This window comes from Pinus tabuliformis, chromosome 6, assembly GCF_031772625.1.
Source record: "Pinus tabuliformis cultivar Carrire ecotype Pingquan chromosome 6, CPIR1, whole genome shotgun sequence".
Lineage (NCBI taxonomy): Eukaryota > Viridiplantae > Streptophyta > Pinopsida > Pinales > Pinaceae > Pinus > Pinus tabuliformis.
The window spans coordinates 1,598,761,412-1,598,784,340 of record NC_142292.1 but is presented as its reverse complement, the minus strand read 5'-3'; the positions used below and the strand labels follow the sequence as shown (position 1 = coordinate 1,598,784,340).

Sequence of the window (22,929 nt, the reverse complement as noted above, 5' to 3'; positions counted from 1 at the left end):
GATAGGTATAGAAACATCATTCCTGAAGTGGTTCAGAGAGAAATATCTGAAGTGGAAGATTAAGTCTAACATAGTAGAAGTTTTATCCATGACACATAAGTTGACAGAGAAACTAGTGAATGGATTGCTAATTTAGGCAACTCTAATAGAATATGCTTCTCATATTAGATGCAGATGATCAACCTTTACTACCATATTAAAACTATCATTAGGATACCAATGCAGGCAAGGGAAATAACTAGGACAATAGGGTTGGAAAGATTTCAAATTTTTATAGATGGAAGTCAAACCTTTTAATAATACAAATAATCACAAATTCAATTTATGAAATGCAAGTAAATTGATAAATTTAACCATGAACTTTCATTAAATGGCGATGAAAAAAAATATTCTTTTTTATCAAATCTTGAACATACACATGATATTTGCGAAAAAAAACTCTAAACTCTGGGACCCTCTTTCCAATACAGACATGTCTAATGGTGTAATTAAAGAATATTGAATACAAAATGCTTTGTGGTTTTTTCTTTTAGGTATTTTTTTAGTTTGGCAGTATGGCTATGATTTATGTGATTAGTTTGTGATCTAAGAAACTGTGACTAGAGGTTATTTGAGTCATTAAAATTGTTAGGAAAAATATAGAGAGGGTGGGGGGGGAGGGAGGATGTGAATTAGTATTTTACACACTTCAATTTTTCAAATTCTTATTCTGATTTATGTATGCTACTATAATTAAGGAAACAAGCATATGTACACGACTGTGATTAATGAAACCTGTGTATATCTAGATAACTAATTTATCATTAATTTCACCATCTGTTCATTTTTAATCAATGCATCATTACTTCATTATTCATCAATTAAATAGTAACCATGAGGAGTAAGAAGTAGATAGATCATCAACACCCAAGAAACATATCAACACATATGAACACCAAGATTTTAGGTGGAAACCCAATGTGGGAGAAAACCACCGTTGTCGTCGTCTTTGTATTCTTATTTTATTATAAAGGAAAACTTCTTATAATATTTTACTGGTGCAAAATTTAACCAGTATGCAGACACCCACTTGCAGAAGGCTACAACCTTTTCTCATTTTCCAGCACCTACTAGAAGGGATCTATACCCCCTTTCTGAAGACTGCTACCCTTAGCTCCTTGTGGACCACTTTTCAAAATGTTTCAAACTGGATCCACCTGTCAAACAATCATCAAACCAACCTATAGGCCACTTGGACCCATAAACCCAAACAAACTAAAGCACTGAATTTGAGACACTATCACACTGTAAATGAACTGAAATTTTGAAGTATCAAGACATTGAATGCAGAACCCAAATAGAAACAATAAATATAAATTTGTGTACGCAACTGCAATGAATAAAACCCACGTATATACACACTTTCTATGTATAATACCTATGTACAATTTTCAGAATACTGAACATTGAAATCATTAATCATTGAATCATTCACAGACCATTTCACCACTTATAGATCATAAAATCAATAAAAGTGCCATTAACCTTGAACAATTCAACCAAGTCACTTCAACTATAATAAAGACATCATCAACATACAACAAGAAGTAAACCAATCATCAAATGTAAACATCTATTAGCAGACTAAACCTTAGTTTATGTACATGAACTTTATAAAGAATATCTGCATATGTGCGTACTTACCATGTATAACACTCGCATATAGATCTGCACATATTAAAAAATTATTTCACATAATATATATGCGACCCTTCAAAGGTGGATCCGTGTATGTATGTGACTATGCCCAAACATACCTGCGTATAGATCTGAATTTTATTTGTTGCAAACACAGTTTCACTTTCCGCAACCTTGACTATTAATGCTATAGACTTTTGAATAAATTGTTTAGATCATAGCATCATAGTTTCATCAATATTAAACATTTGCAGCAAGTAAATCAACTAAGCATACATGTCAATATATTTCAGATTTGAGTCTTCTCCTTGCTCCTTGGTGCACACCTGTTTCATATCAAATCATTCATAGAAAACACAAAACTTGCACACATAACACTTTGATCTCCATCTCCTTATATAACTTTAGCCTTAGCCAATACCTTAGGCCAATCCCTTAGTAATGTCATTGGTATTCTTTGACGGGATCAAATAACCATTTTCACACTCATTACTATGGTCCAATACCATGGTAAATACCCCTGGTATTTAAGTTACCATGGTGTGGATTATGTGCGCGACTTTTCTTCAAAGTACCCGCATATGTAAGAAACTTTTCTGCATGGGATATGCATATACATTCCCAAAATTTGTATTCAACATCTAACTATCTCTGATTTTTACTTTCTCTATTCATCACTTATGTAGCATATGTTCTAGACTGCATAATCATCCTGTTATCATAATGTTGACATATTTATCAAGTAGGTTTCCATCAAGGACAACACATTAGCCATAATGCCAACAATCTCCCCCTTTGGACTTGATGGAAACCACTTTGGTGTTTGGTCACCATCTGACCTTTTGCAAGCACCTGCAAACACACCTACAAATACCAAGGCTTCTTACCAAGCATTCTTCTCCCAAACACCAAGCTTCTCCCCCCTTTGACATCAAGGGAAAAGGGCTGACCAATGCTGAATGAAGGCCCCCTTTGTAGAAACTGCATACTAACCATGCTCCCCTTGAGCATGTGCTGAATATATCCAAAAGACTCAAATAAATGAAATTTCCTAACACCAATGACTCATTATTACATCAGATACCCAATCATGTGGGTTGACATTTTTGACTCATCATTACATCAATTGCCCAAAATAATGGGTTTACATACAAAGCATTATTTGATCCCAATATCCCATACATGACTGAATATTACAATGATTATATCATGGGTATTCACATGACCTTTACATCAAGGGACACATATGACATATATAACCAATAAACAGGACCTCAATAATGATAGTTATTAGCAACCTCCATATATAGAAACCTACAACATGAATTTTTGATGGCAACAATATAATAGCAATATGGAAATTTTAGCAGTAAAAATAACAACATCCAGACATGAGAAAAGATATGGAACAAGATATGCTTATGGAACCATAATGCCAAAAAGGAGCTTTAGAGTTATAATAGTTGCTCCCCCTGAACCAACATAATGCAACAAACCAATGTCAGCAGTAGAAGACCATAATGATGAATGCATATAGGAAGCTCCCCCCGAATCTATGCCAATTTTACCAATCACTGAGATGTATACACGTTTGTCTAACCTAGAAACTGCGTACATAAACAATTGTCCTTCACATCATCTGCGAATAGAAAGTAAATTGTAGTAATTTATGGTCTCAGCTCCCCCTGAACATGAAATACTTGCCAGAATAATTAGCAGAGTGATGAAGCAGGAATCATTCCTAATTTCTATTTGAGATATTCAAAGGAATTACATGGATGTGGCTTTGTAAATATATCTGCAACTTGTTACCTTGAAGGAACATATTCCAGCTTGACCTTTTTTTTCAAGTAGTTGTTCTCTCAAAAAATGATATATGATTGGAATGTGCTTGGTTTTTGAGTGCATGACAAGATTTTTAGAGATACTTATGGTACTAGTATTGTCACAGAGAATAGGTAAAGGTTGAGGACAAGTGATTTGAATGTCTTGCAATGTTTGGATCATCCATAGAAGTTAAGTAAAACAAGATGCAGTAGCAACATATTCTTCCTCAACAATAGATAAAGCGATAGAGCTTTGTTTCTTGCTCAACCATGACACCAATCAGGGTCCCAAATAAAATTCTCCTCCGCTAGTACTCTTGCGATCATCAATATTACTTTCCAAATCTACGTTTGTGTAAGCATGACGTGCAAAGTTTGCATTTTTGGGATACATAGACCAAAACCTTGAATTCCTCGTAGATACTTGAATATTCTCTTAACTGCTTGGAGATGAGTTTCCTTAGGATTGGCTTGAAATCGTCCAATAATTCCAACTGCGGGCATAATGTCTAGTATTGTACCTGTAAGGTAGAGAAAGCTGCCAATCATAGATATATATTCTCGTTGATTCACTGAAGGAGAATCACCATTTTGACTAAGTTTACATCTGGTTACCATTGGTGTGCATACCGGTTTGCAGTCTTCCATTCCATATTTCTTCAAAATCTATTTGAGGTACTTGGTTTGAGAAAGAAAGATACCATTCTCAGTTTGTTGAACTTGAAGACCAATAAAGTATGTTATTACACCAAGTAGAGACATTTCAAATTCTTGTTTCATAACTAAAGCAAATCCTTGACTCATAGATTTGACATTACTTCCAAATACGATGTTTTTGTTTTTTGTTTTTATTTTGTTTTTTTTGTTTTTGTTTTTGTTTTTGTTTTTGTATTTTTTGTTTGTTTGTTTTGTTGTTGTTGTTGTTGTTGTTGTTTTCGAAGAAAAAGGGTAATTTTCGTTAAAATGATTTAAGAAAATTACATGTTGTATACCGGCATATATGAAAAATGCTTTCACTACTATCCAGAAATTAACAGTCCAAGAGTCATATGCAAAAATATTTACAGACCATCCTTTTAAAAACAGTAGAAACGATGGCAAACCAGGGCCATAAGTCTAAAAACTAGATAAGCTTAAAAAACTGGAAAACTGTAAAATGGTAAAAACATAAAGAGTGATCTCATAGATCATTCCTGATGGATTTCTGCCCCTTCAATGAAGGGCTGATGGTAGATCTGGAAGAAAGCCCCATCCCTGAACTCATGAATCAACCTGTGTCCTCTAATCAGCTGCACGACCTCTTTGGAAAGAATATCAACGACTTCATTCCTTTCCCTGTATATATGAGAGCAGACAAAAAACTCAAACTGAGATTTTAAAAATAAAGCATCCTCCAACAGATCCCTGAGTGTGTGCAAGTGACAGAGGTAGATCCCATTGATCCAATTTATGATAAGCTGAGAGTCCCCGAAAATCTGAATTCTGTGGCAGTTTTGTTCTCTTGCGAAAAGGAGGAGGTGCCTAAGGCTGTTTAATTCTGCATAGTTATTTGTTCCTCGCTCGAGACCCACTTTGATTTTGAAAAAAATAGAGTCATTTAAATGAAAAACAACCCCCCCACCACAGCCCTCAGGCTGCGCCAAGCCATCAAAATAAGCCCAAGGCTGATTTCTGTCTATGATCTCTGGGCTGATGACTCTGATGGAATGCTGAATCGGATCCTTAGGGATCAAATTGTAAATGGCCAACATATGATTGCATGAGATTGCCCAGAGGATGGGCTTTTCCTGAAATATCCGATGATTTCTGATAAGCCAAATGCCCCAACAAATGATGAGAGGCAGGTTTCTGATTTTCTGAGTGGCAACACTCATCCACCAACCATGCCAAGCATCGTTTATATTATGACCAGCCCAACGGGTGTCAATTGAGAGGGCCAAGTTTATGTGATTCCAAATTTCAGACGAGGCCGAACAGTGAAGGAAAAGGTGGTCAGTATCCTCTGACTCTGCATTACACAGGCAACATCAGGAAGGGCCATGAAGCATGCATTTTCTCAAATTTATTTCAGTGGGAATCTTGTTTGTGAGGATGCCCCACATGAAGAGGCGAGATTTGTGGGGGGGCTTTAGCTTCCAAAGATGCCGCCACCACCAGCAATTTTCACCCGCCGCCCGAGCCTCCATGATCGAAGCAAAGCCAGCTTTTGGGGAATATCTGCCTGTGGGGGCCTTTGCCCAAATAATTTCATCTACCCTGTCAGAAACCTGAACATTGGCTTCCTCCAAAGCCCCCACAAACTGCAACCAAACCCTGCTCCATCTTTCCTCTATTCCCAAATTCTCGAAAGCTAGCCACTGCAGACTTGGCCAAGCAGGGCGCCCCACTGTCGCAATGTGAGCAAGTCGTGTGAAACCCACCTCCAACAAGTCCTGTCGCATTTCTCTAGGAAGGATGTGTGCATTCCCACTACCAGCCCAGGCATCAGAGCCAATTCTGATCTGCGAACCATCACCAACTTTCCAAGCCAGGCCTTCCTTTATAATGCCAAAAGAGTGGGTAATGGCTTTCCAAATGCTCAATGCACTCATGATGTAGTGATAGGGGCTGCGGATCCAGTCAGCAATTGATAAGGGGTAAATGTATTTGCTGTAAACAACTTCCTTCCACAGGCTGTTTGTGGTTATTATTTGCCATCCCATCTTTGCCCCGAGGGCTTTTGCGAAATCCTGGGGTTCCTTCAGCCCCCACCCACCCCATTTTTTGGGCTTTGCAATCCTTTCCCATTTTACCCAAGCAAAGGTTCTTCCCGAATTTTGGCCCCGCCAAAGAAATCTGCAACAAATCTGCTATATTCTGCGAAGAATGCCTTTAGGAATCCATGCCAGGGACATCTAGTATACTGGGATTGCCTCTAACACTGATTTTATCAGGGTGAGCCTACCGGCACGAGAGAGCCATTTTTGCTGCCAGATGTTGATGCAGTTTTCAATTTTTGCTAAAAGCCACGACCAGTCAATAATATGGTAACTATCTGATACTTCAGACCTGAATCCAGCTCCTGCTTGATGGAAGCGAAGTGTTGGGATTCATATCTTTGTTCATTTTGTATACAAGAATTAAAAATGATTGTTAATTTACTATAATTCGGCTCCATACTTGTGGCTTTACAAAATAAAGATAATATGGACTTGAAACATGAGGAATCATAGAAAGAGCCATTTAAGAAAATAAGAACATCATCTACAAATAAAAGATGTGAGAGAACAATCCTGTTAGTGATTGCAACCCCTCCCAAGCTTCCATCTGATCTCGCCTTTTTTAATGTTGGTTTGTGTTATATTCTTTCCACGTAGTTAACTGGGGGGTGGATCCCCCCCTTCGTTGCGCTGATTGCGTAGCGGGGGTTTGAGAGGTGCAGGTAACCCCACTCTATGGGGTCTAGGGCAGCACCCCAAAAAAATTGTTTTTTGGACCCTATATTAGGTTGGGCAGACCTACCTATGGTTTTGTGCATGATTTTCGCACATGGTTTTGGACGCGATGGTTTTCGGTCCATGGTTTTGGACACGATGGTTTTCGGTCCATGGTTTTGGACGCGATGGTTTTCAGTCCATGGTATTGGATGCTTCGACATGTATAAATATGTATTGTAACATTGAAAGGAACATAATGAAAAATCAAGTTGGTAGTCCTGGTTTTAGGATCCAGGGGAAAATATCTGTGTATATGTGTTTTATGTGTTATGCTCTCACATTGTTTATTTTTTGTGTTTTAGAATTCATATGCAGGTAATTTCTGTACGGCGTTAAAACCTACATTTAATAACCTACTTAAGCCTTCCATAATCAGAAGAAACAACAAAGGAGAGAGGGGGCAGCCTTGTCTGAGACCTCTCTCAGCATGGAAGAAAGTTGAAGCCGCCCCATTAATTAGGACACTAAAAGACACAGAGGTGAAGCAACACAAAATCTAGTTGATAAACTGGTGAGGGAAACCAATGTGAGTAAGCATGAGCTGTAAATAGGACCAACTCACATGATCAAAAGCCTTGGATAGGTCGATCTTGAGGATAACAACCTTTTTGGAAAGAGTTTTAATCGAGTGGAGTGCTTCTTGGGCAGTGCCGATAGCTTCATGGATTTGACGGTGACTGAGGAAGGCAAACTGTTCCTTTGAGATCATCCTAGAGAGGATTGGCTTGATACAAAGGGCAATGATTTTGGAGGTGATATTGTAAACAAAATTGCAGAGGGAGATGGGCCTAAAGTCATCAAAAGTTTGGGGCTTGTCCACCTTAGGGATGAGGGCAAGGAAAGTAGAATTGAAAGCCTCCGACATCCTTCCTGATATCCGACAATCCTCAATGGCAAGCAACAGGTCCTACCCAATGAGCTCAAAAAAGGTAATGTAGAATTCAATTGGCCAACCATCAGGCCCTGAGCTTTTGTCTTTGCTGAAACCTTTCATAGCTGCTTCCAATTCCCCCAAAGTGACAGGCTGATTTAGAGACTCCTCTTCCTCTTCCTCAACAAACCTAGGCATAGCCTCTGCAACCTGGAGGATTTCAGCGATATTGGTTCCCCTTGGGTCCTTATAGATGTTTGAGAAGTGCCTAACTCCCATGTCAGCAAGCTGGGAGAAAGAACTGGCCTCTCTGCCTGTATGGTCTTTCAGTTCCTAGATCGTATTAATAGCTTTTCTACCCCTGGCGAACTGTTGAATTTTTTTTGTATTCTCATCACCCGACTTCAGCCATAAAGCTCTGCTTTTTAGTCTCCTCATTCCTTCGCAACAACTTGATCTTCTCTTTCTCTAGGTTTATGAGATGTTCTTTTCCTTGAAGGGAGGTGAAGCTGGACAACCCCAATGATTCAAGATGTTTTAGCTCTCTTTCAATCCTATTTAGCTCCTCGCCCTCCCTTTTCTGCTTGGCTTTAGCCCAGCTGATAGTTTTTTCCTTCAGGCAGGCTAGATTGTTTGAGATGACCACCGCTGGAGGGGGACCGGAATCCCGATTACAGTGAGTCCAAAAATCCTTGACGATAACATGGAAGTCATCCTCAATTAGCCATGAAGCATTAAATTTAAAGGGGGATCCAGGTTTTAGGTTTGCATCCTCAATTTCCAGAAATACTGGTGAATGATCCGAGCAGCCCCCCGAACCAACCCATTGACAAATGTGTGCAAGGCAATTTAGTAATGGGGATTTGATTAGGAATTGGTCGAGCCTTCGAGCCAGGGCATCCTCCCCCGTTCTGCGATTCCTCCAGGTCGGCATGATACAAGTCAAATCAATGCTTATTAGGTCATGGGCATCCAACAAGTTTTCAAAAAACCCTGTTAAAATGTCCGACTGAGCTCTATGGCCCCAGGATTCCGCGAGCCCGAGTGAGAAATTGAGGTCACCACCAATGATCAGGTTCTCACCTTGCATAAAATCCACCTGGAGCAGATTCTCCCAGAAAACCTCTCTATTCTGGCATGGCCCATATATGTTAATAATCCTCAGGGGGATATTGAGCGAGATGGAGATGAAATCTGCTCCCAAAAAACCCTTACCACCCTAGGCGTTTGAGATCTTGATCGTTTTATTATTGAAACCAAGGGCACAGCCCCCTGACCTCCCTCTCACATCCAAGAAGAAGAAATCCCAATCTGGTAGGAAGGATTTTAGGGTTTTATTTACAAGGGGACCATCGTCGAGGGTTTCTTGCAGTAAGAGAAAATCCAACTTTTCCAACAAACACAGTCTTCTCAGTGCCAATTTTTTATCCAGGTTGGCCAAACCCCTGCAGTTAAAGGAGATGCCTTTCATGGGGAAACCTTTGCAGGGTTCCCCTTTGCTCTAAGGACCTGATCTATGGGAGACTGGATACTTGAAGCCACCTCAAGGCTTGCCCTTTTGATAGCTTTTGAAAGATGAGATTGTCTGCCCCGAGGGGCCTTGGGAGGAAGGGATGGGTGTGGATCCTCATCCAGTCCAAAAGCATGGAGGGAGAGGGGAATGGAGCACAAGTTATATCGATGGGAAGTGTTAGAGGCCGAATCCCTAGAGGGGTCTTGAGAAAGGTCATTTTGGACAATAGTGCAGGGGGTACTGAGGAGAGGCGTAGGGGAAGAGACCACAGGGCAGATAACGGGGCTCAGCTTACTGGTTTTAGAAACAATATTCGACATACAAATTGAAGATGCAGAAACATATAGCATGCAATCATTTGTAAAATGAGGATGGGGGGGAGAAGAGGTACCCAAAAACACATTGTTCTCCCTCACGCGCGCTCTGTTGATTGGGGCATCCATGGTCTAGGCGTCCGACTCGAACCACATAGAAACTTAGCTCTCCCTGACCCTGCCTCAAATCGACCTAAATCATATTGAGGTCATCCATCCTGAGCTCTGTTTGAGTGCTTTCCATGACAAAACATTTTGGAGGGCTCGACCTTTTCCCAATTACCAAGGGACATGTTTTGTAAAGATGGCCAACCTCATGGCATCTCTGGCACCTGAAGGGAATTCCCTCATAATCCAGCTCCTGCCATCTGATAATGTCGCCCATCTGAAAGCGATAACTCTCCACCAAGCCTTCTTTGGTATCTAGATGGAATAGAATTCTGGCCATTGCCAGACAACCTGAGTCCAGGTATGATCTATCATGTTCAAGGTAAGTGCCCAATTCGTCACCTATACACCAAAAAATGTCTTCGGACCAGAATTACAGTGGGAGCCCCGGCAAACAAACCCATATCGGCCCTGCGCCTAGGTTTTCCTTCTCTAGGTTGAAAAGAGGTGACCAACGTTTAAGTAGGATGAGGATCATTTCAAGATGCCAATAACGCGTCAACACCCAATTAACCTGTTTCGGCTCTGAAAAGATAAGGGTGAACCAACCCCTGGACATCGACAAAACCACAGGAAGTTGCTCTAGTACATTACCCCATACCTCCATTGTCCATCTCTTCAAACGACCCAGGGAGTAGTTCCTACCTCAGACCCTGCCCACCAGCACTGTGCTTTCTGTCAAAGCCGCTTTGTCCATGCCTACGCCTTCCCCGAACACTAGAAATCAACCCCTCTCTCTTGATTTTGACAACTTTGATTTCTTGCCAACCTTCTCCTTTGAGCCAAAACATGAAAATTGTTGTCGTTCGGCCCCCATAGGGTTATCATCCGAGTCTGAGGCACGAGTCTTGTCCAACTCAGTGTCCTTGTTTGCTATGCCTTCGAAAAAACTGGAGGGCAGAGTGCTACTCCTTGGTGATATGCTTGTAAAACCTTCCGTGAAGAGTTTCGACCTGCTATCGGGAAGGTTTGCTGCCACTGGAAAGTCCATAGGCTCATTTGAGCCAAGTCCCAGATCCCCGGTCCCTACCACCGAAAAACCCTCGCTATTCTGAAAACCTCAGCACGGTGGTTTTGCTCACTCCACATTAACAGTTCTAACGATGACAATATTGAAAGAAAGGGCGAGCTTATGCTTTCTCCAAGGTTTATAAGCCCCTCAGAAATTGCTGTGACCAGTTGAGCGAGGCCCATTCCCTACAAAAACTCCTCCATATCAGCCAAAGTAGACACTAAATCACTTACCTGGTCTTCTAGTGGAGTGGGTGATGCTGGTCTAAGCCCAACTCATGACTCCACCCAGATGTCCGAATGTGTTAGACTGTCCGAGGAGTAATCGACTAATTCCTCCTCAAAATCCTCCTCCATTCATGCAAACCACAACTTAACTGAGGTAAAAGGACAACTTTGTCTTGGGAAACAATGAGATACCCGGGTCAAACCTCTTAAAAATTGCCTTGGAACCATTCACAATACTCCTATTTTCCTGCCGAGGCCGCCACAGGCAGCTCGAGAATTTCAACTAGCAAGGGAGCCACACCAACAAACTGTTATGGTAAGTGGTAAAAAACGGTTTGATCACAGTTAAACTCTCACCGGTGCAAGTGTAAACCCTCAAAACCTAAAACTGTCGGCACCTTAATAAAGAACAGATTAAAGAAAACTTTCCCCGCTGACCCAAATGTAACCAAGTGTTCATAGAGGAGTCGGTCCCGTACCCCATGGGAGTCCTTAACCAAAACTCGGACAGATGAAAATTACTCCAGGTGAAAACCTAGGTCCCAAGTCGAATCCCATTGCCGTCGTTTTTGAGAAAAAATCGCCAGAGTTTGATCCTAGGACTTGTTATCCTTAACTCCAAATACGATGTTATATACATAAACAACAACTATTAAAATTTTATATTTATCCATTTTGATATATATAGGTTGCTATCTACAGACCCCTCTTTGAATCCTTGTTGGTGTGGTGAAGGTACCTGTTAAGACAATAATAACCATGCACGAGGAGCTTGTTTCAATCCATACAATGCTTTCATAGCTTTGCAGACATGATTTTTATCATTCCCAAGAATGAACCCTTTAGGTTGTTTTATATAGACCTCTTCTTCTAGACCCCCATTTAAGAATGCAGATTTTACATCCATTTGATATACTTTAAAGCTATAAAAAATTGAAAATGCAAGAAACGTTCTTATGGCTTCAAGTCTAGCTACAGGTGCAAATGTTTCTTCAAATTCTATCCCTTCTTGTGGAGCATAGCCTTTACATAGAAGTCTTGCTTTATTACGAATCACATCTCCATTTTCATTTAATTTTTTTTTGAACACCCATTTTGTCCCAATAACCGGTTTATCATGAGGCCTTGGTACTAATTCCCATGCATGATTCTTTTCTATCTGATTAAGTTCTTCATTCATTTTGTTAACCCAACATTCATCTTTTCTTGCTTGATTCACATTTTTAGGTTCAATTGTGGATAGCAAGGCTAGGTAACTAGAAGTTCCAACAAGATTTCCTCTAGTTTGTATTCCTACATCCTTTTCACCTATAATTTGAGACTCAGGATGGATTTTCGAACATACCTTGAAGGAGTCTTTTCTGATGTTTAGTATCTTCATTTCTTTCTTCCGATGCTTCTCTATTTCATTCTTCTACAACCTTTTGGCTTGTAGTAGGGAGATGTTCGTCATCTGCTGATTCTTACTTTTTGGTACCTATTGATGCTTCATTAATTACAACATCTATGCATTCAATAACCTTTTGAAGCCTTTTATTATAGCATTTATATCCCTTGATTTTAGAAGAGTATCCAAGAAGGATTCCTTATTTAGCTCTAGATTCAAATTTTCCAATCTTATCATCATTATTCTTTATGTAACATTTTCTTCCAAAAATTCTAAAGTGTTTGACAGTTGGAGGCTTACCAAACCATAGTTCATATGGAGTTTTATTACTATTTACTTGAAGATGATCTTTGCTAGGAATATTCACGGTTGTATGTGCTTCTACCCCCCAAAAGGTATGTGGAGTTCCTGATTCATCAAGCATGGCACATGCCATTTGTTGGATTGTTTTGTTCATTCTTTCTACTACTCCATTTTGTTGAGGAGTTTTAGCTATAGAAAATTGTCTCTTGATGCCATGTTGTTCACATAAATTAAAAAAACTCATCTGATATAAACTCTCCTCCTCTATTAGATCTAAGACATTTTATTTTCAAGTCTAACTCATTTTCTACCAGAGCCTTAAATACTTTAAATTTATCAAATGATTCATATTTATACTTTAGTAACCCAATCCAACACATTCTAGTAAAATCATCAATGTATAATATGAAATATTGTTCACCATGAGAAGACTTCTTTCTCATAGGACCACATAAATCAGTATGAATAAGTTCAAATGGATTACTTGAAGTACCTTCTTTAGAATTAAACTGAACTCTGGTTTTCTTACCAAATTGGCATGATTTGTAGATGTTATTTTCTGGTGGAGAGATGTTGGGCAAGTCACGAACTGCTCCCATTCTACTTGATTTGTACAATTGAGAAAAACTAAGATGTACGAACCTTTTTTTTGAAAGCCAACTTTCTTCAAATTTTCTTAAGTAACAATGTTCTTGGCCACCTTCCAAGACATTGACATTTTCTGGAGTTCTTGTTCCCTTTGTTATGATCTTACCTATGTCCTGATTTCTTACCACACAGTTCTTTGATCTGAAAAAAAATTCATGCTATTGGCCACACATTTGACTAACATTCAACAACTTAAGTCTTAATGCACCAAAACATAAAACATTTCCAACCTTGATCTTTTTCTTTAATAGCACAATTCCTTTTCCTTTGATAGCAGCATGTGAATTATTTCCAAAGGTTACATCCTTTTCTTTCTTTATTTCATTAAAAGACATAAAATTATCTCTATCATCTATCATATGATTTGAACATCCAATTTCAATGTACCAAAATTTTTCTTGATCTCTTGCATATAAAGATAGACCACAATTTTTAGAGTCTATGGTTTTCTTTTTCTCTACCTTGGATGTTATTGTCTTCTGTTCATGTTGATAGGATGGTCCTATTCTGCTTCTGCATTCAGTTTCTTTATGACCAAATTTATTTCAAAAAGAACATTCAATTTCATCTTGAAGAGGTGAGAAAACATTATAAGAATATTTCTTTTCCCCAATCTCATTTTTTTGTTTTCTTGCTTCTCTAGTCATGATAATTTTATAAGTGACACATTGAACAACTTATGACTAAAATTATGACAAGTGAAGCATTGACCATTGAAGTAGGAATATCTGGGAGTATAATACCTTCTTGAGTAGCTTCCCCTTTGGTTGTGGTAAGTTGTTTTACTTGAGATATATTTGATCCTTCATTCCTTTGTTGAGAGCTGGAATTCTGATGACTGCTTCCTTTTACTGCATTGAGATAGCTTCCTGTACCTGTTTCAGAAGATTTTATAGTTTTTGATGATTCACCATTGTATCCAAGACCTGTCTTAATTAGAGGAGAGCGTTGTACTTTGATGATTTCTTCTAAAGTCTCATATCCTTTAGCAAATCTAAGATTTAGAGCCTTTGTTTTCTCAATTTCCTTTCTTAGATCCATTCTTTCAAGTTCTAAGCTTTCACTGTGCCTTTCCTTTTCTAGAATTTGTTTCTTCAAAACTTATTCAACTAATTTATCCTCTTCCAGATGAAGTTTTAGCTGGGTTATTTCTTCAATAAGAGTATCTTTTTCTTTTAGAGAATACATAAAAACATCATCAGATTCATCTACACATTTTTCTTCAAATTCCATAAGCAATTGATATTATTGATCAGATTCAACATCCTCACTAATGCAAGAATATTCACTATCTTCATGTAATTTTTTATCTTTTATTGTTATCTAACCTTCTTCTAACATTCCCCTTTGAATAATTCTTCTCTTTCTCATGATTTTCTTTATAAGGGTATTTAACAACGTAATGACCAATTCTTCCATAGGAAAAACGTTTGAAAGGAAGCTTACCTTTAAAATTTCTAGTTCCTACTTGGAGTTTCCAGATGTAGTTACTTCTTCTTCGTCTGATATGTAACTTGTTTCCTTAAGATCCTCCTTCTCCTTTCCTTTATATGTAGCTTTGAATGCTACTTCTCTGATATCTGATGGACCCCCTTTTCTCATTTCATAAGCTATTAAGATCCCATGGAGCTGTTCAATAGTGAGGTTCTTCAAATCCTGCATTTCTTCAATGGAAAAGACTTTTGAATCAAACTTTGGGGTTAGAGATCTTAGAATTTTCTCAACAACCATTGAATCTTTTACTTCATCACCAAGATTTCTCATTGAGTTAATGATCTCATCTACCCTAAGGAAAAAACTTGCAATACTTTCATCATTATGCATTCTGAGAGTCTCATATTGAATTCTAAATATTTGAAGTTTAGCGCTCTTTACCTTAGTGTCACCTTCATAGCTCTGGATAATCTTGTTACATATAAATTTTGTGGTATTCAACTGCATAACCTTTACAAATTATGATTTTTCCAAGCTTCCTAAGATAACGTTGACTTCCTTTGCATTATTCTCATATTGTTTCTTCCCTGCATTATCTGTGGGGATGGAGGATAGATACTGATAGCCTCCTTCAACAATTTCCCAAACATCAACTCCAAGTGACTGCAAATATGCTCTCATTCTGAATTTCCATAACACCAAGTTAGTTCCATTAAACAAGGGTGGCTGGATAGAAGATACTCCCTCTTGATTGCTCATCTTGATGGATCTCCCTTCAAGCGATCAAGCTTCTTCCGAGGGACTTGCTTTGATTCCAATTGTTAGAAAAAATACATTTTACACACTTCTATTTTTCAATTTCTTATTCTGATTTATGTATGCTATTGTCATTAAGGAAACAAGCATATGTACGTGATTTTTATTAATGCAACCTGAATATACCTAGATAACTAATTTATCATTAATTTCATCATTTATTCATCTTTAACCAGTGCTTCATTAATTCATTATTCATCAATTAATTAGTAAATATGAGTTGTAAGAAGCAGATAAATGATCAACACACAAGAAACATATCAACACATATGAACACCAAGATTTTAGGTGGAAACCCAAAGTGGGAGAAAACCATTATTGTTGTCATATCTATCTTCTTCTTTTATTATAAAGGAAAAATTCTTACAATCTTATACTAGCACCGACTCTAACTAGTATGAAGGTACCCACCTGCAAAAGGCTACAATCTTCTCTCGTCTTTCAGCACCTACTGGAAGGGATCTACACCCCCTTTCTGAAGACTGCTACCCTTTGCTCCTTGTGGACAAATTTCAAAATGTTTCAAACTGAATCCACCTGTCATACAATCATCAAACCAACTTGTAGGCCACCTGAACCCTATTGTAGGAGCTACAACCACCCTCCAAAATTTTGGCCTGCACCAATTTTGAAGCCTCCCTTGAAGAGTTTCACTTGATGAATGCACACACCCGGGTTCACTCCATGAGCTCGTGTGAGTCTTTACATTCGCCTTGCTTGTTCATAGCATCCAATTCTCTGCATGCTGATGTCTAAGTCATGCTTGCGACCATGTTCTGGTTATGCTCAAAGTCTTTGCTTTGTATGTGTTTGTTGTGTTCGACATGAAAGCATCTGTCTCACTCACACACAAAGTCACATTCTCTATCACGCAAGCGTCATCTTGATCATGAACGATCAATCACGAGTGTCACGCTTGTTGCTTGCATCGTCAGTTAGTCATGTTGAACATGTGTGTCGAGATGGTTTGGTCGTTTCGTTGTCAAGTCATGCCAGTGTGTGTTCTTATGATCACCTATGCATCTTTCGACTGTTCACACACTTAGTAATTTTTGCTGAAGTTATAATGACTAGGCTCCTCACTGATAACCAAAACATCACCTACTTTCAACTCGATCGACTATCAACCAGAACAATGTAGAAGCACTAAGCTATTCCTTCAAGCTGCTGGTCACCCGGACAGTTGGACCTGGCAATCACCTCGGGACTGACTCCCCTAAGAAATTGCGCAGAGGCCATTACCATCGTCTGTTCAACCAGCTGAGGAGATTGCGCAGACAGGCCAAATAGACACCAAGTTCCCGTCCTTGTCTCCTTCATAAAATTGCGCAGCTTTCCCAGTGAGTCATCCAGACAGCTGACCGAATATTCATCTTAGAAATTGTGCAGTGCTCATGAGCAGGCCTTTCATTGTCCATTAGTCAGCTTAGCTCAAAAATTATGTAGAGATGATCACCGGGTCAACCTCTTGGCCTCAATGTAGTTTTCCCAGCCAGCAGCTCCCAGCAACAAACAACTTGTTCCCTCCAGGATTTGTGTAGTTTCTGCTACCAGTGAATGAACAACCAACTACCAATTCCCTCTGGTAATTGCACATTTTTGGCTGTTAGTGACCCCAAAAACCAACTGCTAGTTCCATCTGGGAATTGTGTAGTCCTGGCTGCGAGTGACCCCAACAACCAACTCGTAGTTTTGGCTGCCAGTCTCCCAGACAGTTCTCTAGAAAAACTGGGCAATCCCTGCTTGCTGACCCTTCATGCAGCCTGACTTGTTCTTCTGGAAAATTGTGCAAATTTGGCTGTCCATCCCCTGCTGACTGTTCTTTCCAGAAAATGTGAAGAGCATGCCTGCCTTGCCATCCTAGAGCCCAGACTATCCCTCCAAAAATTTGCGCAATTTTTCCTCCTAGCTGAGCCAGACCTTGCAGAAAGTCACTGTCGACTTAGATTATCTATCTCCATCCCTCAGTGACTCTTGCATATTTTTCATCAGCAGTTTCCTGGAGCCATCATCCCGCATCATAGCTCCGCTGCCTCTTTCGGTCACCTGCATCCGAATGATCATGTGTCATGGTAGACTAGGAGGTTTTGGATTTGATGTCGTCTCATCATGAATGACTGCAGGTACAAGTAAACCAACAAACATGTCAAGGCGATGAATGGGATGAATGAAGGGAGCACATGCAGATGGGCAAGTTCACCAACAGATGAACGAACGAAGCATGTGAAGCAGAAAAACGCGACGAACATGCACCTTCATGAACAAGTGAGCCTGTCAAGCCTTCCAGCATGAAAGCAAGGAAAAACATGCTAAAGCTTCATCAAGCGAACCAAGGACCATCGAAGACTCCATACACTTCGCCATGCGAAGGTAAAGCTATGATACACCATGAAGACATCCATCACTCAGCAACACTGTAGCTCAACATGCACTCCAGTAGCAACATGAATGTACTAGCATTGTCATGTCAAGTCATGAGTCATGTTGCCCACTTGTTGAACATATTGTTATGTAAGTCGAAAAGTCATGAAAGTCGAATGGTCATGAGGGTAGTTGAACAACCACAAGGGTCAGTTTCACCCTTGGCTATAAATACCCCCCTCATTTGTACATGAAAGGACTTTTCACCTCATCTCCTCCCACATAGCCAAGAGAGTATTTAATATTTTCTTTGAGGAGTAAGTAGTGGCTCCAACGCCCCGCTGACGAGGTTAGTGATGTATGGTGTAATGATGTGTCTTGGAACTTTCGCTTAATTCAGAAGCCTGTTAACAGGCCAACATGTTTTCACACATGTATTGTATTTATTGTAAGAATGATCTTTAACACTTGTAATGCATGTTGCTTTAACCCGTGTTCTACATATGAATTGATTCATTTGTTGTAATGCATAATATATTAATGGAAATGTGTTGTATATGCTGTTAATGTTGTCCCGTCCGTGTCGACTGCTATGCCAGACATCATACAGACCTTTCACATGAACCTTGCTGTAACAACCTTTGCATTCGTTTGGACTGATTCGTGAGTGTTGAACGTGTTATCTTACCTTGTATGTTGTGATTTCCGCATTCGAGTGGACTACTCCATCGGAAGCTGTGTATGTCCTTTTGTGTTATGTGTTCCTAGCCAAGTTGGGACTGATCCCTTTCAACCTGGAACTCACCTTCCCCTCATAGTGAAAGACCCTTGACACAAGTACAATTACACTCACCAGGCACATGAACCTCACTTTTCAAAGACAAAGCAAACCACTCTCATGTGCTGACAAGCAAGAGTTGAGGCAAATTGTTAAGACAATGGCAACCAGGCCATCATACTAGATGGGACTCCCACACCAAACGGTGTGCGGTATAGTTGGGACTTCATACTGGGGTGATCCCTTGAAAGTTGGCAGGTCCAGCACCGTCAACAGACCCATAAACCCAAACAAAATGAAGCACTGAATCTGAGACACTGTCACACTATAAATCAACTAAAATTTTGAAGTATCAAGACACTAAATGCAGAACCCAACCAGAAACAATAAATATCAATTTCTATACACAACTACAATGAATAAAACCCATGTATATACACACTTTCTCTGTATAATACATGCATATAGTTTTTAGAATACTGAACACTGAAATCAATAATCAATAAATCATTCACATGTACCATTTCACTAGCTGCAGATCATATAATCAATCACAGATTTCTGAACCAATTATAGATCATATACTTCCGTGCCATTGACCTTGAACAGTTCAACCAAGTCACTTCAACTATAATAAATACATCATCGACATGCAACAACAAGCAAACCAATCATCATCTATAAACATCAATCATCAAATCTGTAAACATCTATTAGTAGATCAAACCCTGGTTTATGTACGTGACCTTTATAAAGAATATCTGTGTATGTACGTGCTTATCATGTATAACACTCACATACAGATATACACATATTGAAAAATTATTTCGCAGAATATATACGTGACCCTTCAAAGGTGGATCTGCGTATGTACTCGACTATGCCCCAACATACACGCGTATAAATGTGAAAAACGTTTGCTCCAAACACAATTTCACTTTCTGCAACCTTGACTGTTAATGCTAAAGACTTTTGAATAATTTTTTAGATCATAGCATCAAAATTTCATAAATATTAAACATTTGCAGCAAGTAAATCAACTAAGCATACATGTCAATATATTTCATATCTTTCAGATCTGAGTCTTCTCCTTGCTCCATGGTGCACACCTATTTCAGATCAAATCATTCATAAACAACACAAAACTTGCACACTTAACACTTTGATCTCCATCTCCTTACATAGCTTTAGACTTAGCCAATACCTTAGGCCAATCCCTTAGTATTACCGTTGGTATTCTTTTTCGAGATCAAATAACCTTTGTCTCACTCATTACTATGGGCCAACACCATGGCAAAGACCCCTGGTATTCAATTTACCATGGTGCGGATTATGTACACGACTTTTATTCATAGTACCCACATATGTATGCAACATTTCTGCATAGGATCTACGTATACTTTCCCAAAATTTATATTCAATGTACAACTGTCTCTGATCTATCATTTCTCTCTTCATCACTTCTGTAGCATATGTTCCAACTTGTATAATCATCCTGTTATCATAATGTTGACATGTTTATCAAGTAGGTTTCCATCAAGGACAACACATTAGCCATAATTCCAAGAAAAATCAACTGACGATCATATTCAAGTTGGGCACACTAGCCCTTAACATGGTTGAATTTTTTTTTGTGTCTTCTCGCAACTACTATGAATTTTGAACCTTGGTTGTCTTACTGAACAAAATTCTTGAAATCTAATAATGGTAGTGGGATTTGACTTTTTTAGCAACCATTACCAAAATTCAGCCACATAATTGTTCACCAAATTACAAATCTAAACTCATAAGTTTGAGTGCATAAATTATTTTAACAACATAAAAAATCCTAATATATTTAAAGTATACTATTCTGACAACTAAAATATACAATTTCATAACTTTTAACTAAATTTTGAATAGAACTTAAAAAACATACTTAAAGATATTTAAAATATAAAACATTTTAACAATACTTAAAATATCTAAATTACTAAACATAAGATATATAAAATATAAAAAACAATTTTATCCACATTTCAAATACCTTTAAATGTTACCACCTTAACTAAATCTTTATTTAATTTATTTTTGCATGACAATTTTCAACTCCTCATTCCTCCATGCGATATGAATTATTATCCTTGGATGATCCTTTAGATTATCTTAGGTAGAATAATCCAAATTGAAAGACTGGCGAAAATGGAAATTTTAATAATGGGAAAAATTATTATAATCTAGTTTGTCAAACTAATAGTGGGGACAACTATTACTTGTTGTTATATGCAAATGTAGGTTTATTCATCACTGTTATTCAGGGAAAACCACGCCACTTGTAATTACCTGTTGGTGGTATGTAAGGGAGAATTTTTTCACTCTTGCGAGATGCCTCTGGGTCTTAGGTTGTTAGCTTGTTTCCTTACATTCGAGAAAGATGAAATCGAAACCAAACAAAACCAATTTTAGAGTATACTACAAACCCATAAAACTTGCGACACACACACACACACACATATTCTAAGTTAAAGATGAATAGTGTACCTTAAATACCTTTGGGAAAAAAAGTTAAAAACTTCAAAATCTTAGTGGACAAGTCATCTTAGTTACCACGATGATCCTTTATATTATACTATGTAGAATAATCCAAATTAAAAGAGTGTTGATAATGAAAATTTCAATAATAAAACACACACACATATACATATTGTTTTTAATCACGTCTATGAGGAGCTCAACACTATGGTAGATGGGTTATCGAAAAAGGGATTAATGGCAGCCCCTGGATCCATTCATTTATCCTACTGGTACAATGGTGTACTGTCAAGAGGAGGGTCTTCTTCCAATGCACTAAGTGGTCTCTCTGTGGATGATTGGAATTCCATTGGTAGTCTGTGTGTGTCTATAAGATGCAGACGGATGTCGTTTTTAATTTTGTAGAAAAGCTACTCTATGCACATGCTTGTGTTTTTGTATTAGGCTCAAAAAATATATTTTGGATGTATGGATGGGACCTCACATTCGAAGGTAATTTTATTCTTCTATGTGGCTGGGTAGAAGGCCTTATTTTTGACGTTCCTTGAATTATATTATTCATATGTACCATTTTTTTGTTTCTTAATGAAAATCCAACGTTTTTTTCTTATGAAAAAAAGAAATATAGAAGCAAAGTAAAACCTAGATAAATTTAGTTTCTCAGTTAAGGATGAAATGTGTAACTAAAATACCTTTGGGAAAATGAATATACAAATTTTGAAATCTTATGAACTAGTTATCTTAGTTACCATGAAAATAAGCATTCATTTCACACCTTCAAAGGATTTCCAAAAATATGGTGGATGAAGTTTTAATCAAAATCATAAGACACAAATCTGTTCTACTACTCTGTAGACATTAATTCACAATTTAGAGCAAAAATATTAGACATGCAAGAAAAAATAACAAATATGCAACAAGTATTTTTATCTGGGGAAAGGAATCTACTAAAAACCCTAATTCCTGCTTGTATTAATTAAATGAACAGAGAAGCATTACAATTTATTTTCTCAACTCAGCATACCCTGCAAGTGCATAACCTATATCTCTGCTCACTGAAGGCCTTTGACCCATACTTAGTCAAAATTTTCCTTGGCTTGAGCTCCTATTTCCTTGCATTGTTCCTTGAGGAATTAGGCCCTATTATTTAGGAAATTCCTCTAATTGAATTGCGCAATTCCTTAGGCTGATCATCTGACTGCATGCAACACCTATACACTCAAGACTAGTCTACAACTGATGCTACATTACCTTGGACTCTCCACCTCAATTGGGTAACTCAAATTCTCTACATGCACTAACTATTTTGGGCTAATTGATCAGTTAACTGGATGATCACTAAGTTTGACTAAAGTCCCACAACACAACTTGACCCTCCACTAGTTCCTCCAATAGTTGGAACTAGTTTAACTGAAAACAACCCGAGATAATTGATCTTGATTGCTACAAATTAGCAATAAGAAATTCATAACTAAAATCTAACTCCTCCAACTCGAATTTACTGAGTAAATTGGGTGACACAAGCCATGTCACACAATTTAACATCATCCAAGTTATCTGCTGATGTGGAAATTCAAATGTTCTCAATTTAATCAAGGCAAAATCAA

At 38.3% G+C, this 22,929-nt stretch overlaps 1 protein-coding gene across 1 annotated transcript; it reads right to left on the bottom strand.

Moving 5' to 3' along the window:
- Positions 1 to 8,244: 8,244 nt before the first annotated feature.
- On the bottom strand, positions 8,245 to 8,784 carry LOC149264961 (uncharacterized). The gene has a single exon (XM_089401327.1). It carries the CDS (start codon positions 8,782 to 8,784, stop codon positions 8,245 to 8,247), a length of 540 nt encoding a protein of 179 aa, XP_089257453.1.
- Positions 8,785 to 22,929: the final 14,145 nt, after the last annotated feature.

Excerpts from the sequence above, each read along its gene's own strand:
- LOC149264961 (XM_089401327.1), bottom strand. The coding sequence starts at position 8,784 with ATGCCGACCTGGAGGAATCGCAGAACGGGGGAGGATGCCCTGGCTCGA.